Source organism: Battus philenor, unplaced genomic scaffold, assembly GCF_028537555.1.
Source record: "Battus philenor isolate CCGP_79_NKW_IND1 unplaced genomic scaffold, ilBatPhil1.0.hap1 SCAF_18, whole genome shotgun sequence".
Taxonomy (NCBI): domain Eukaryota; kingdom Metazoa; phylum Arthropoda; class Insecta; order Lepidoptera; family Papilionidae; genus Battus; species Battus philenor.
In genome coordinates, this window is record NW_027181680.1 from 11845403 (window position 1) to 11863494 (window position 18092).

The 18092-nt window shown below is 33.7% G+C and overlaps 1 protein-coding gene across 1 annotated transcript in view; it reads left to right on the top strand.

Moving 5' to 3' along the window:
* ss (spineless) overlaps positions 1 to 18092 on the top strand; it is a 96222-nt gene that overhangs the window by 64902 nt on the left and 13228 nt on the right. The window contains exons 2-3 of the mRNA XM_068763629.1: positions 10683 to 10777; positions 15037 to 15126. Coding sequence (XP_068619730.1) covers positions 10688 to 10777; positions 15037 to 15126 — 180 coding nt within the window. The 5' untranslated portion in view covers positions 10683 to 10687. The remainder of the gene's footprint in view (positions 1 to 10682; positions 10778 to 15036; positions 15127 to 18092) is intronic.

Sequence of the window (18092 nt, forward strand, 5' to 3'; positions counted from 1 at the left end):
TTATTATTATTATTAATTCCAATTTGTATCGCTAGTGGTTTTTTTTTAATATTTATTTTTCGCTTAAGTAAACGCAGACAGTTGGGTGAGGGTTGCCGCTATTTGATACGGATCTTTATTCTCCCAACTGCGAGGCACGAGAGCGTTTTATAATTTTTCTTACACAATTTTCTCTTTTGGGTAAATACAGCTAAAATTTATACATATTAACAATACAATTTGGAATACTCAATAATATATATATATATATATATATATATATATATATACATATTTATATTATATTTTCAATTTATTTTACACATCAATTATATTCATATATTTCGGATGTATAAAGATCAATGAGTAGTGGTAGCCCAGCGTAGGAGGTTTAAGAGGTGCGATCTTAGGTCGCGGGTTCAATTCCCGAGATACAAAATTATATAATTAACACTTTGTGCATTAAATATACAGGATTGCTACTGCTCACCACACTGCGATCGTCAACCTGCGTACCAAACGTGGCAATTATAGTATATCCACCCATAGACATCTTTAGGATAGATAGGCCTATGCCTTCCAATGGATGTCTTAGGGATTCAACGACAATTTAAAGGCTATACATGGTGTAGAATAAAACCATATAAAGCCGCTAACCAAAAAATTAACAATTTAAGGCAGTGTAGGAAAAGATGTAACAAAGGTATTTTCATTTTTTATAACGTAATAATATTCCTATACAGATAGACAAGATTGTGTGACAAAGAGAGAGAAAGAAAGAGAGAGAGTCGTCCAATTTCATATATTTCATTTAGCAGTACATTATAAACTAATTTTAACATACATGGTCTTAATGACTCTAAGTACATCGCATCAAAATCCTAATTAATTAAATTGCACATTGAATTATTATTAACAATAAAAAAATAGTAAATTTCCATGGAAATGGGGCGGACGTGGTCACCGCTAGTCCGAGCGTGGATTTGCATAAACATTGTAATAAGGGACTTTAATAAATGTGCCGCTAGTAAAAAATACATGAGCGCTTGAAAAATTACCTTTTCGTATTATAAATGCATACAAAAGTTTTACCTGACACGGAAAATGTAATCTATATACGGTTGAATTATTATATTATTGTTGAAGCTACTGTTTCACGACGGTTATATTTGGAAGAAAACCTTGTAACCGCTTTTATTATTGTTTCTGGAAACTTCGAAGCATCTTCTAATTCAATATTCCTCAGAGCCTAGAGACGAAAGTTAAGCTAATGTTTGTTAGAAAAGGACCAATATTAGCCACTTCCGCACATGCAGTGGTAGTCGCAATGCGAATTACACAACTGCCACCGTTAATTTTACACCGCATTTATCAGCGGGCGGTGCACTTTGTTGCACGACTACCACTGCATGTGCGGAAGTGGCTAAATATTGGTCCTTTTCTTACTTAGGATGGACTTCCGCAAGGTAACGCCTGATTCCATTAAATACTAATGTTTGTTACCATAATTTAAGGCTTTGAAACGTGGCCTCTTACTTTAGGCTTCGTTGGAAAACTCGCCGTTGCTCCATTAATTAACAAAAGTAAACGAGATAGAGTTAGAGTCGTGGTCACTTTTGAGGGACTTAATAAGAAGGCTCCAGGTCACCCAGAGAGCAATGGAGAGAGCTATGCTCGAAGTTTCGTTGTGAGATAGAATCTGAAATGAGGAGATCAGGATTCAGAGCTCGAAAAATTGCTGCCTGAAGTGGCAGTGAGGGCACATTGCTCGTGCAACCGATGGCCGTTGAGGTCAAAAAATTCTGAGTGATGACCATGAGAGAGTATACGCGGTGTGAGTAAGCTGCCCACTAAGTGGACCGACGATATAGTTTAGGTCGCAGGAGTCGCTAAATGTGGTCAACGCAAGACCGGAGGCTTACACCTTGCGCTGGGCGTCCATCGGCTAAAATGAAAGAAAGAAAATGACAGGCTACATACGCTGATCATATAGCCGCTGGAGCCATAAAGTGGACACTATTGTTGGTCGAGCGCAGCGTTGGAGATCCATCTTAAAGGTGGACAAAAGACTTTGTAAAAGTCGTAGGAAGACGCTGGTTGCTGCCTATTTTCAACCAGTTCTATTACAAATCTAAGAGGGATACATGAATTCAGCAGTTGATGTACTGCAGCTAAAATTATGATGGTTCTAATTATATCAATATTGTATTCACAATCATGTAACATACCGTACTCGTAAGACCGAGAGTACAGTTCTGAACATTTAATTGTAATATTATATAAAATTTAGTGTTTATATTTTTGTCAAACAAAATATTTATTATTATGATTTATTTTCTTTCTGACTGTACCTTGAGCGAAACTAGTACAGAGCGAGAAAAAATTGTGACGCAAACTTTGTTTTACAATTTTTTTTTATTTGGAACGTGAATTGAAATATATTTTATTATTCATATCGATCCACCGTTGGACAATAACCACCCCTATTTATTTACAAGAATCAAATTGAAAGGCTCTACATTATATATCTAACGACGATATTAACAAAATTGTTTGTCTACCTCGTGGGCTTAAATCCAAAACAGCAGAACCTTAAGGCTCTAGCTGCCATATGATCTGCACGCTACATGGCCTGTCTGCTACAATTCCAAATTGCTAATCTGTTGAACTATATAAACTACTTTATAAGTTGTAAATATATACAGTTAAATAAAATGTATTTACCTGAAACAACCACATGTATTACATCTGTTTACGCGTGATTGAATTTTTAATTGTAGGATTAATAACATGCGATCACGTTGGATTGTAATGGCACATAATTCAGTTGTAATTGCACATAAAGCTGCACAAATATTTGAAAGTGTAGATGACACAATAATTTGAATCAATTAGTACGTTTTCCTTTTTTTAATTGCATAATCGAAAGAATGATTATTTTAAAATTGTTCTCAATTCAAATTATTCTGAGAAGAACTACTAATACAAGATGTACAGACAGACAGGCTTGTTAGGGTCGTTGAAAGGGCTGAAATCATTATTTGTGTGTATATGTATGTGTATGCGTGTGTGTGCGTGAGTGTGAGTTGTCCTAAAATCTTTTTTTATAATTATTTTAACGCTTATACTAATCCATGTACATATACTCGTAGTGTGAAAGGTACCATGGCAATATTTATATTACAAATACTTGTTTTTTACTGATAAACATATCTCTGAAGTGTCATTTTTGGTACATTTATCTATTTCAACAGATTTTATACCGCTATAAGTTATTAACGGGTGGCTAACCAATAGAAAAAATAAATCAATGTAATACATTCCTAACTATTCACTTTGTTCATGGATTGACACTAAAAAATTGAAGTTCCTAACTTGTGAAACGCGTGAAGTTTAAAACAAACTGTCAAGGGTGTGAAGTTCAATGCGAACTGTCAGACGCGCGATGTTCATAGTGAACTGTCAAATGCATAGATTATATACCTATTCTCCGATTTACACGGTACTTATTTTACACGTTTTCGCTTTTACACGATTTCCTATATAAGTTTTTTTTTTGTTTTAATAACCGATTTTATTACTATCTCTCATAATGTAAATATTTCTGCATCAAACATCGAATCGGCACAAATAACTTCTAGTGATGAAAGTGAATTTGAACCTTCGATTCCGAAAAAAAGAATGAAAGAAATTTTTCACAGTGATAAAGGATAATAAAACACCTTTGGTTTTATTTTTTGTTCTACTGTTTAATGTATTGCAATTAAATAAAAAAAAACAGTGTTTCCGTAATATATTAAATATTTTAACTTGTCAATGCATTTTATTTTTATTACTGTGTATACTTAAAAATATTGAAAAAAATCACAACTGTTAAATAGCAAAATTACGGTTAGGTTAGGTTTTGACTTGAAAATTTTTAATTTTCGATTTACACGTTTTTCTTAGAAACGTATTTACCGTGTAAATCGGGGGATAGGTGTATATAGTTATTATATTGTCTGAAATATTTAAATTTTAACTCTGTATTGTTGTGATTTAATTCCGACAACGTGTTCGACGATTTTAGCAATGAAGAAGCGATTAAAAAGAAATATGTACTTTTTTTTTATAAACCTAGCTTCTTCTCCGGATCCATTAAACTGTATAGCTATCTCCAATGACATTAAGCTATATAGCTAACATTTTTACTATCAAAAACAATTGATCCACTACAGGCGGGGGCATAATGATCATAATGGGTGATAAGACCGCCTCGCCTTCGATTAGTGATGTATCTATGCGCGTTATCGATAAATCGTGCCGATTGCCGACCGTTATCTTGATTCTTGATACTTGCAAAACTATAAATCGAACTTTAAAAAAATAATTTCTGCCACCGTAAATAAAAACGAATATTCGTATAAGACAACCGGTTGAAATTTATCGCCACCTGTTCACATTTATAACTAGTTACGATCATTTTTAATTGGATGCTCAAATAGCAATAATAAAATTATCTATGCCTTTTGTCTGCTCTTTTAAATTGACAAACACCTTCGATTCTTATAAAATTGCAAACTTGTTAAGATTGGGTTGATAGTAATGGGATTGAAATGTTAACTTGTTTTACATTAATCCATGTATAACGCGGTACATTTATATATAATGCGTTTTTATACCATTCGATTTCATGTTTCTAGTATTTATGTACTGAAATTTTTAGTGATTTTTTTATAATACATATTTCTTTATTCCTCCTCCTCCTACATCATAATTAGAGTCCACTGCTAGATATAAACCTCCCTCATAAATTTATAATAGGAATGGTTGGAGTCAGTCTGCATCCAAAGACTTCCGATGATTTTAACAATGTCCTCTTCCTGCGGAATACCCAAGTTGCGTCTTCTAGTCTTCACTCAGAATCTTCGGCCATTTGTTCTGCGCGTTGTGTAGTCTGCCCATTGCCCATTCAACTTACGAATCCGCTAGGCTATGGATGTTAATTTAGTACATCTATGGATCTATTAATTCTTAATTGGATGTCGTAGAGATATATCGAACATAGCCCTTTCCGAGGTTATTTGAAAAACTTTAAGCTTACCAATTAGGTTAGAAGTATTAACACATTTATAGAAAATATCATTACAAATTAATCGATTTTATTTAATCGATATAATTCAAACAATAGCTTCCTTTTTCATTTCGTTATCAAGTTATTTCATTTGAAAACACGCACGGTTATTCCGATTAAATGTCTTCGAAGATAATTGTCGATTATTCGGATCGCGTATCGATAATGACATCTGTCGATAGCGGCACGTCACTAGCGGCCACATGTCGCATCACACGGCCAGGTGAAGTAATTGGCCGACCGGCGCGGGCATACTGCGCGTCCGTTTGTTTCTGTTTTTATTAGATTACCGCGAATTTACCTTTGGTTTTTTTTTATTTTGTGAACAATAATAGCGATGGAACTATAATTATCGTGATTCCCGTTAAATTCTCGAAGTAAAAGAATGTTTGTGGTAGAAGACATCAACAAATTATTTATTTTTTAGACTTCGTCAATCATGAATTTAGAATAAACCCAACTCTTTTTGCCACAATACTCGTTCTTAGAGTGCGGCCACCCGCTCAAGCCGCGAACAGTGTGGGCGAATCGAGGTTGGACCTGGATCCTTCCTTGGCTCGCCTGTAGTCCAAGCTGCCTTCCCAAGCCGCATACACAACATCAACACTACACAGCTCTACTCTGGTAGAATGGTTTACTACGTGCAAACGTCATCGTATTATTGGAATGCGTTTGTCCAGCTTGATTTATTTTTAAGTTCACGAACCCTTTCGCTTTGCGAACTCAGTTCCGATGAAGCTGTAAAAGCTCCAGGGCTTCAACTGAAACCAAGCAAGCAAGCAACTCTTTTTTTACACGGTAGATATATTCCTTAAGAAAGCACGGAAAAATATATTTCACAAAAATATATTCATTGTTTGTTAATTTAGAGATATATCCCGGAACTAAAAAAATAGTTGAAATTAAAAAAAAAAACAAACTAAAGAACGAGAAACGAAACAAAAAAGTAAAAATTCATGTGTCTTAAGTATAAAACGAATATAATTTAAACGCACAATATATATAATATACACATATACACATAGATAATATACACATATATATATATAAATATACACGAATATATACACGAATACATTCGAAATTCAATACGTACTATTGGAAGGCATAGGCCTCCCCCAAGGATCGCCTGGTTGATAGGTCCTGAGCTGCTCGCCTCAGCGACTTCCTGTGACCTATGTCTGACCACCAAGTGGTGGATCTACCCACGCCGCGTATACCAGCTCTTGTTTGCCACTCGAGAACCTTTCGGCCCCAACGTCCATTGGATGCACGAGCAAAGTGCCCCACTGCCATTTCAGATGAGCAATTCTTTGACTACAGTGACGTCGATTCTTCCGCACATCTCCTCGTTTCTGATTCGATCTCTGCGCGAAACATAAGTACAATTACTGCAAACATTTCTAACTTTTGCACTGCACCTTATTTTGTATTTCAAAAGCTTGTACATGTCCTTTGTTATAAGATGTAGTTACAATTGGTCATTATAGATACAGTAATTTAAAAGCAAAAAAGTCTATTGCACTTTAAAACTAATTATTCTTTAATTAAGTCATATTCTATTACTATCTTCCAATGAAAATGTAGTAAAAAAGAAAGTAGTCAAAAATAGATATTGGAGTTCAGACTACTACTCGAAACTGGTTACCTTTCGTATTCCTATCGCAGCTATTGACCAGTTGAATATTTCAATATATTTGTAAATATTTCTATAGGGAGCTGTACATACATACTTAATCTGCGACATGAAATCAAAATTACCTAAGAGTACAGATTAAACGAAATTAAACTTTAAACAGACTACATAGAAATGATTTTTCTTTGAAATCAATCCACCCCACACAGCTTCCCTATTCGAGATTTGATTTGTCATGTTATGAAACACGCCTATTCGCAATACGAATTGATTTACGCAACGTACTATAAACTCTATAGCAATACGCATAACGTTCATATTTAAAGTGATTTTATTATGAGTGTACAATATCATAAGCCCTTAAGAAACAACTGCAGAATACATTACCTACATGTGTAATGAAGTTATTCTAAACTCTGTAAGGTAATTTTTTTAATTTTTTTTCAAACTAAGCAGGACATAAAAAGATGTGGACTGGTTATTACAATGTTAATTATTTATATAGAGGATAAAAATCAATTATAACGACAAAAATATTTTTTTTTTTAAAGTTAACAAATCCGTATACACTCCAGAGAAAACAGGCTAAAGGGAATAAATAGATAAAAATACCTTCACCTTTTATTGTTAATGCACGGAGTGATATGTATTTTAAAAAAAATGCCAAACCTTAAATATAGTGCATTCAAACATTTTTAATACAGACTTCGTTCCGATAAAATATTCCATATCTGTTCAGCTTTTAAAATTATTGTTGTAATTCCACGGAACATCGAAACATATTGTAATTACGCGTCCATTGCATTGAAGTCAAACATTGTTGCGACTTGAAAGTCATGTTTTAATACTATACATTCATATAAACTTACATAGACATTCGGATTATTATTTTGTCGAATTTAGGATGGACTCTACGCATACGCACTAAAGACCTGCTGCGTAATACATACCAGCTGGGTAATAAAGACCTGATGCGTTATGAAGACCTTCTATGTAATGAAGACCTTCTGGGCAAAGAAGACCTGCTGCGTAATAAAGATCTGCTGCGTATTTAATACCTGCTGCGTAATGAAGACCTGCTGCGTTATAGAGACCTGCTGCGTAATAAAGACCTGCTGCGTAATAAAGACCTGCTGCGTAATAAAGACCTGCTGCATAATAAAGACCTGCTGCGTAATGAAGACCTGCTGCGTAATGAAGACCTGCTGCGTTATGAAGACCTACTGCGTTATGAATACCTGCTACGTTATGAATACCTGCTACGTTATGAATACCTGCTGCGTAATGAGGTCCTGCTGCGTTATGAAGACCTGCTGCGTAATGAAGACCTGCTGCGTAATTAATAGCAGCTGCAAATGCGACAGTTTTAATAAGTTATAAGTAAGAAAAGGACCAATATTTAGCCACTTCCGCACATGCAGTGGTAGTCGTGCAACAAAGTGCACCGCCCGCCCAGTGATAAATGCGCATGCGGCAAACAATGCGTGTATGTAAGTACAAAGCCTGTCGAGATAGTAATAAAATTACTGAATAAATAGATGTCTGACTTTCAATATTTTACATTTATCGCATAAATTTGTAACTCCGTTTATTTTTCAAAAACTATTTACTAGCTTACCACGATAGAATATTGTAGGTATTATTTAATTCAAAAATAGCGGTGAAAAACCATTGTCGTGAAAATATATATTTTAAACGCGTAGTAAAACAGTTGAGGTTGCATGCAATGAAATCTTGAATATACAAGTTAAAAACAGAGAAAATAAACCTCAAATAAAATGAACAGAGAATTTAAAATGATAACATCTAGTTTTAAAACAAAAGTTTGTAGAGACGTTAGAACGAATAACCTCCAAGAATGTAATTATTACACGTAACAAAATAATCTAAAAAGTGGTCATTGACTTAGCGATAAATGTTATCAATAAGACGCTACAAATGGTTTAAAAATTAAAAATCCTTTTACTGATATATTTATTTTCAACAGTAAAATATCTGAAAATAAACCTCCAATAGATAACCACAAGGACTGGTTGAACCGTTTTGGAACTACCTCATCAAGGTCATCTATTCACAATACGGGTGGACATCTTACGCAGCGCCTGCTGGTTTGTGATCTCCACTTCATAAATATAATTCACCAACGACCGTCAGTTCTGCACGCTATGTGACCTACCCGTTGTCATTACAATGTACCAAAGCTCTAGGCTATTTCGGGCTGTCTTGTCTTGTCTTGAGGAGTTGGGTCAGCTTCACTCAAGTCAACCTAACTTCTAGAGAAATCCTAGTAGATCCTTTATATCGCCAGCGATCTCGGAGATCCAAGATACTTAGCCCTGGAGAGTGCTACTCCCGTAAACCGAAGTAATACGTGGACAGCATTCTCGTCCTCTTCCGGGCACGCCATTGATCTGCAACTCCTAATATACACGGGGCACGAGAGGTTCTCTGAGTACCTTCACAGGTTCAAGCTCAAGGAGGATACCTCGTGCTTCTGTGAACCGGGCGTGGACAAGACCGTGGTCTACCTTGTAGCCCACTGTCCCACGTTTGGAGGACTCCGTGTGGACTCCGAATGCCGGTTAGGCATTAAGATTAGCAAGGATTCAATGGCCTCGTTTATCAGGGAAGAAGAGACACGTCCTGAATTCCCTAGGCTTTGTAAGAGAATTGCTGCATGTATAATAAATAGAAACAAAAGTTAAAAGTAAGAAAATTGTAAATAAAATAAAAATATATGTAAGGAATAAAAATATGTACATAAAAGTATAAAGTATAATTAACTAAAAATCAAATTTATAAAAAACTAAGGAACGAGGCGATGGATGAAAGGTATTGGAAAATAGGGAAAATGGAATGAACCGTGAGACAGACGAAACGTAGAAAGCAGGGAAAAGAATGAATGATCTTATGATGCATGCAAGAAGAGCGCAGAAATAAAATAAAATGCGAAAAAATTAATGAAAAGAAAATAAAAAAGTCCCTAATCTATAAATCAGTTACGAAAGGCCCGTAATAGCGAGGACCTTGAAAAATAAAAAAAAACACCTAATATAAATAGATGTTTGTTAAAAAAAACCATGACCAATTAAGATTCCTACCAAGATGCTGGAGAGCTGGCAGCTAGTTCTACGAATCTTCTTATCTAAGAGAAATCCTTTAACGTGTACTTAATAAAAATATTGATGAATATTTAATTTATTTAGTTCTAAGACAGTGATCGTGTCTACAACGACAGTTAAAACATTACAATCAAACAGAAAAATATACATTATTTTTTAATAATTTAGTTATAAGAACACTATCCGATATTCTCATTCTAAATTCGATATAAATCCCGAATGTACTAGAAGTGATGAACCAAGTTTCTGTACCATCATCACTGGTAACACATTGGTCGTAGACTTTCGTCTTTAGATACTGAGGAATATTAAACAAGACGTTTCACAGTTATAAGAACACTCTACCAGTGATCTATTTCTCAGTTTGACATATCTTGTTCGATTATGTGCTCCTGGTATACAACGTTCAAAAATCGTATCGAAAATAGATGATTAGTTTTTTATTATTTTAAGTATTATTATAATAATATATGAGCAGTGGTAGTCCAGCGGTAGAGAAGTGCGACTTTCGATTGTAGGTCATGGGTTTGATTCTCGGAACCAATGTTATATAATTTACACTTTGTGCCTTAATTATATGGGATTGCTACTGTACACAAATAAGTTTTCAAAAGATGGACAGCAGCGTCTTCTGTGTACTAAAATACTCAACTACAATCGCCAAGCCTGCCACGAGTAGCGATTATAGTATATCCCCCCCATAAATATCTTTAGGGGAGGCATATGCCTTGAAATTGGCTTTTATGTGCTGAAACGACGAAGAAAAACATTTTTTTTAACACAACATACTTCAGCCATAATACTATTTTAATCTTGCCTATGTTTGTTGCAGTGGTCATGCACAAGGACAAAGAGGACCTCCACGCCCACCGTCGGGATCACGCCCACTACGACCACGTCATGCCGGACGGCGAGATGTTCTTACAGGTAATGTATCAGCAGTTAAAATAGCTACGTTCATGCAAGTTCTGTACATATATTGCCATTATTCAAATAAATATAATGACGTAAAACGCAAACTGCAAAATGGTTGTCAAAAAGAACTTTGTTTTACAATCTAGAGAGTGATAAGAAGTAGCTAGTAAAGGTGTGAAAGAAATATCAATAAAATGTTGGAATGCGACAGGTAATAACTCCTTGCAGTACAAAATCTGCAGGGATAGATAGTAAATTATAATAATTTTATTATGCAGTAATTAGGATTCTGAAAATGATTTTCCTTATTATAATATCATTGCGTTATTTATTGAGTAGTGGTAGCTCAGCGGTAGAGAACTGTGACAACGATCGTAGGTCGCAGATTCGATTCCCGGAGTACAGTTATATACCTTTTCTCGCCATAAATTCTGTTACTAGCTATTTATATACATTAAAAAATGCATTTGAATTTCCAACATTAGCTTCTACGATAAGGAAAAAGACTTCTTTTACGCCATTATTGTATGTTTTTTTTTTTGAAAATGGTGTGGGGTACAAAAGAGAATAGCATTGCAGTAATTGCACTGTACAAAGTAGGCAAGGAGCCAGCCGACATTTCTGATACATTGAAAAAGCTAAGGATTAGCCGAATGTTTGTGTATGCTATATATCTTTTTCACTCTACATAATCGTATATAAAACTTTAAAATATTTTTTTTTTAGAAATTATCGAATATTTTCTTTGTAAAGTACACTTTCTGCATTAATTAATTGTAATGCCACTTTTCAAAAACAAGTTTCCACAGAATATACCATAATACTACACTGTGTTCTTCAATCCCCCTGCTAAGTGTAGTGATTATGGTATATTCCCCCATTGATTCCTTTGAAGCCTACGCCATGCTGGAGGCATCTATGGACTAAAATGAACAAATCAAATTTTTTGTCACATTAAATGCTATGATATATAAAATATATTGCCAATTTATTTAGATGTTTATACACAATATTTCATAATTAAATATAATGTCACAAATATTTTTTAATTTGACATCTGTCATTCAACTTGTCAAATTGCCAGCGCTAATGTCAGAAAAAAAATATATAGATAATAAATATAGAATATAAACGGTACGTTCCATAATTCGCTTAAGTCAAGTATCTTTTTTTTTACAACTATTGCACTAAGAAGATAAATTAAATCGGATCGTCGAACAATAAATCAATAGCTAGCGCAAAAGCCATAAATAAAACCAGGGAACAGACCTGTACTTAATATTTCACGATTTCGACTCGGCTCTCTGTACGTTTCCGTTGTGTTGCGACACGATAAAAGCAACTGACTTTTTATCATTTAAATCGGATTCATGTTAACTATTTATTTATATACAAGAAAACATGTGTAAGTTATGTACAGGGTGATTGTTTATTGTTGTAAAATATTTAAAAGGAATAAATATACATATCTTTTGTCAAAAAAAGCTTGTAAACTTTAACACCTGTTTACTATCACTCTGTATAAAGAATCACTTTGATATATGACAGGATTTTTTCTTCTAGCAGTACAAAATCTTCAGACATAGATTTAGTAATTAATTTTAATTTGCAATTGTGGGCTGAACAAATTATTCGTGCAACTGATAGCTCTTGTATCTGAATGGTGCGGTCATGTAGCGACCAGGAGTCGGTGGACGCTGTGTGGGTAAATCGACGACACTAAGAAATAAGGCCCGTGCCTTGCAGTGGATATCTTTAGGCTGAAAAGAAGAATTTGAATTTTAACAGCTTCACTGCCAGTGTCATGAATATGGGAGTCAGTTAGAAGCAAACTTTCTTTATTGTTAATTTGTTTAAAAATGATTAAAATGTTATTAAATAAGTACTTATTGCATACGATACTTGCATATATAAGGTAATGTACATTGTAAACACGTAAGCATGTTACTTCTCGCGTTCCCGGCGACGTACTGACTCTTATAAATTGAATGGTACTCATCTCGCGCCGGCGCGAGACCGGCACCTAAGTTATGAAAAACGCTTTTTCTTACTATATAACGAACACCATTTAGGTTATTTGTTTATTCAGAAACTTTTGATTTTTGAATATGTTGTATGATACATTAATTTACATCCAATGAGGTATAAATTTACCACATTAAAGATTTTATAGTTGTACCCAATCAACCTGCATATCAGCATATTTCATAATCAGCCTGCAGCCATATATATAGATATAGCGTAGTAAAACTAACAGGCAATAACAAATCTTCATTTATAGTATTAGTTTACAGAACCCGGTGATAAATATTGCACATCGACCTTTGAAAAGAGACAATCGGCTAATTTCGGCTTCGTAGAGCACTATCTCTGTCCCACACTACCTATGTGACGTTTTGTCAGTCGTTGTATTTAGTGCAACAGAGATAACGCTCTACGAAGCCGAATTTAACCGATTGTCTCTTTCCAAAGGTCGATGTGCAATAATTATCGCCTGGTACTGTACAAATATTATATATCAAATATTTAAATAAGAATAATATCAAATATTTAAATAAGATACACAAAGTAAAATGTCTTTTTATAGTTTTTGACGCGTATCAAAAATAGGAAAATATCTTTCGGCAATTTTGATATTTTTTTGGTATCAAACATACTTTGTAGAGATTTTTTTTGATAGAAAAATGGAGAAAATAGGTCCTTTGTCGAAAGGAAAGTTATTAGAGCTTGCTTATTTTGCAAAATTTGGATTTGCAAATTTAGTTTGTTTCAAAAATATTCAGTAATTTGCCGTATGACAATGGAAACAGTTCCTTTATGTATTACGAGCAAGTTGCGTCGTAACTCAGCGGCGTGTCACTTGCTTCTTGGGAAATTTTAAGGTAACTACCGAAAAACAACTTCTGTTTTATTTTGTTCCGAAATCTTTACACTTCGTGTACCGTTCGGAACTTGTTTAGCACACTAGCTATATTCGTTTATTTATATTAATTACCACTTTAAATTATTTAAAATAATCTCTTATGTCAAGAAAAAACTGACATTGAAAAAAAGACACCAACTTCTCAGGAACTATAATCATATTAATAACTCAGTTATTTAGACATCTTCTAAAATTTAATAAATCTACAAAGATTCCGAAAGCATTATTAGTTTAGAAAACAAACTGAATGTTTATGATAATTTTAACAAACGTTTTGCGGGCTAATAATCCTTAACACTGTGGTATTATCTTTTGTTATAGTTTTTGAAATAAAGAATATAGTTAAAAATTACGATCTATAAGATTCCCGTTACAAGTTCCAAAATTTAATAAATTTAAAAAATAAACGTAATAAAAATTATTTGTTGTATTATTTTCTATTCTTACATTTAAAGTAAGTTCATAAACATAATACCATGATCCAAAAGTAATGTCAATTTATTTAAAAAATGTAAATTATTTATTTATTCTTTCAAATCAATTTCATCCCCGTCCGATAAAATTTATTTTAGCGTACGCTTTTTCCAGTCCTCAAAACATTAGGAATAATTTTTTTTTCCGATATCCCTTCAAGATCTTGTTAGATACGGCTTTTATCTCCTCGGTCATGTTCCAAATGGCCTCCCGGTATTAGCCAGAAGCTGCACGGAGTCAAATCAGGCAAATACGGTGGTTGCAGTACGACATGAGTCGAGTTTTTGACAAAAAAAGTCGCGAAGAAGCAATGCAGTATGACATCGACCAATCGATACTTTAAGCGTTGGAGACACAAAGACATCCCTTAGAATGGGTTAGGGCCCAGCCAAATGATATTCAGACATTATCAGCAAAGTCTCTGTTTATATGTATCTATATGGTGTGTGTATATATATATATATATATATATATATATATATATATATACATATACACATATATATATATATATGTGTGTATATATATATAAATACATATGCATGTATAAGATAGTCCCTGGGTCCTTAATATTCTGGGGTAGAGATCAAAGACCGGCAAATGTAGTGGAGAACGTCCAAGATGATCTTGTTGAAGTCGTCAATAAACACTTGATATAGGTTGCTTCCACCATTCCAATAAGACGGCAATTAAATCAAGAATGGCAGAGGCCTGTGTACAACAAAGACGACTAAAATTATGATGATGATGATGATTAAAAAAAGTCACCGTCCAACACCGAAAGAATGTTCTAGTACTTTCGCAAAAATATCCCGTACCGGCTTCATATTATTGCTCAATCAGAAAATGAATATAATCATTGAAACTGTTCCAGGCACTCAACGGTTTTCTGATGATCCTGACGTGCGAGGGTGAGGTATTCTTCGCTACGCACAGCATCGAAAGCTACCTCGGATTCCATCAGGTATGTGAAAATACACTAATCGACTAATGTACACGAAACCCGAAGGCATGCTTTAAACGAGAAGATAACCCCTGTGTTTGACTTGGGATACGTCTTTAAGAACGACGCACATCGAATAACACCTCCGCGATAAGCTAACACGTTGACATGCATCACCACAACGGACAACTATTCCCGAGGGTGTAAAAATATTTAAGTAATTTTATCAAGACAATTCCGTAGAAGTTTAGTAAGATCTTTTTGTGTTATATATACGCTCGAAGCAGGCTGCTTTTTCGTTACGTCATATAGCTAAAATGACGTATCTCCCCATTGTAAAATCTTTCGATTTTGCTAAGATAACAGAAAATCAAGATCTGTTGTAAATTATAAAAACGAAGGCGAATATCAATTTTAAAATATCGTTCCCCGTATAATTTTGTACTAAAAACATCATTAATCCACCCTATATGTAAGTTTTGTTTTTAATATATAATTTTTATTAATCTTAAAATCCCTAATAAACATTTATGGGAAGGACCTTATGTAGGAGAAATATAAATCAGACGTAATTACACTAATTATAATGAAATAAAGAAATCTAAATTACCAACACAATATTAAGAATACCTACAAAACCAAGCTATTAGAGCTGGCTATAATAATAATTTACTAACAAAAAAAGAAAAGAATTAAAAATTATAAAACACGCGTTCAAATTCGGAACGCATTACCCCATCTAACACGCGTGTTACGTATTTTTTTTCTTTTAATTAATTATAACATTTGGTTAAGTTGAAAAAATGACCCAATTTCCCAAATAAATGACAGCGTGCGGTATTAATCAACGAAATATACGTCGCTATCCACCGTTCACCGTCACCGTCGGCGCCATAAAAATATTAATTACCGCGATAAGTGTACTTAAAACGAGCTTAACTTTCATTAAACTACCCTCCGTTTATCGAAAGGTTTTTTTTTTTATCGGCTTATCGCTGGGAATATGACCGCTAAAAATAGCGTTAACATTTTTCCAACCAGTTATGGACTCTTTGATAGCGTTTATTTCTCTTTGTTCCACGAAGAGGTTTCACTTGTGGGCAAAAAATAATTCCAGTCACGGACGAAACATTTTCTTCCATTTTCGAATTCAAAAAAATTCAATAAACTGCATTCGAGTAAGAGAATACACACGAACGCGAATATGTAATATAATGTATCATACAAGAACTATTGCATATACATGACGGGAAATTCGTATTGTAACATCTTGTATTTGAAAATTAACATAAATATCGTAGGATTGATGATTAAGTAATTCTTATCATTAAATATACTTAGTATATATAAGAGAAAAATAAAATAATTTTTGAAAAATAGATACTGACCGTTGCAGCTATTAATTGAACAAAAAAAAAATAAAGTGCATTGTCAAACGCGCGTACTTCAAAGATTCATTCAGAGCGAACTGTCAAAAGTTAAACGGTCAATAGTAATTATATTTTATACATTGTTTAAAAGATATTTTATTTATGAGAGACATGTCCGCATTTTCACATCATTTATTTAATATTATAATCTGTGTACAGCGTACAATACCTTGACCACACACACTCACACACACACACGTACATGTACATTTTTTTTCGTCTATTAATGGCTGCAACGGTCAGTATCTATTGTTCATAAAATTTATTCATTTAAATCTTTTAGAGCCTTGTGTAAAAAAAATTACATAAATCCGGTGTTCTCAATAAATAACCTTGTTTATTTATATATTTAAACCTGTATCTCCTGGAATATTTAAATATAAAATAGGTTATTGTACAGCGAAGCGGTTGTAGTCTGTCAGTTAGTTACACTATTAAATAGTGTGATAAAGTGAGAGTTGGAGTTACCACGGTTGTATAGTTAATACCATCGTCTGGTTATTTTATGGTATAAGACGTCACGCTAGTACAATTAAATCAAACAAAGAAATGTTTACAAAAAAATCATTGTTAGTAACATGTTATAAATAAAACATACGTATTAAAGTATCTTCCTGTAAATAATTCAATGTAAAAAATAATAACTTGTTTATTATTGTCTATCTAAAGGCATGATCGAAACAATGACATCTAATAAGGGCGTACGTATATGGAAGTAATGTTTATTCTAGAATCTTTTAAACCGCTCGCATGTCGCCGGCTGGCATTTACACGTCGCTGCGTTTGAAGCAGAGCATTGGAGGTGATTAGCCAGAACCACTACACAAACTTCGAGCCCTTTTTGCAGCAAGTTCAGACATCGCGATATACTAAGACATAGACATGTATTCGAGTTTCAGGATGGTGCGACAGCATTAAAAGATTCGCACGTATTGGCGAGTGTGTGAAACATTACAAACGATTTAAATAAATTAAAATACTGGTTGTAATTTAATTATAATTTCACAAAACTTGGTAACAGTAAAACGAAGCATAACAATAGACTGCTCGAAACAAAAGCTCATGTAGAACTCCTAGCGAAATAAACTGTCAATATAAAAAATATTTAAAACAAATAAAAATATAAAGAGGTTTTAAGTGGCCAATCGAAAACCTACCGAACTCATTGGAATCATTGTCGGCTCCATACCATTCTAGATCATTCTAGATATAAATATCATAAAGATCTCCATGCTTTATTAAATAATTAACTCCATATGGTACGTGTGTGAAGGTTGTGGAGTAAATATAAAATTTTGTTTAACAAAACTTATTAAAATCTCATTACAATGTATTATTTTTTGTGCAATAATAAAGCATGTGAATGTATTGCTTTACCATTGTGTTAAGGATGTTGTAAAAATTATTAAAATAAAAAACTTAGTTTGTGAGCTTTTCTTAGATTAAGGTAAAGAATCATCACAAGGAAGCTTTATATAATTCTAGTTTTGACAAAGAATGCCTACCCCAGATCACACTAGATATAATTTTTTATGGTTGCTTCCGCCTCATCTTCTT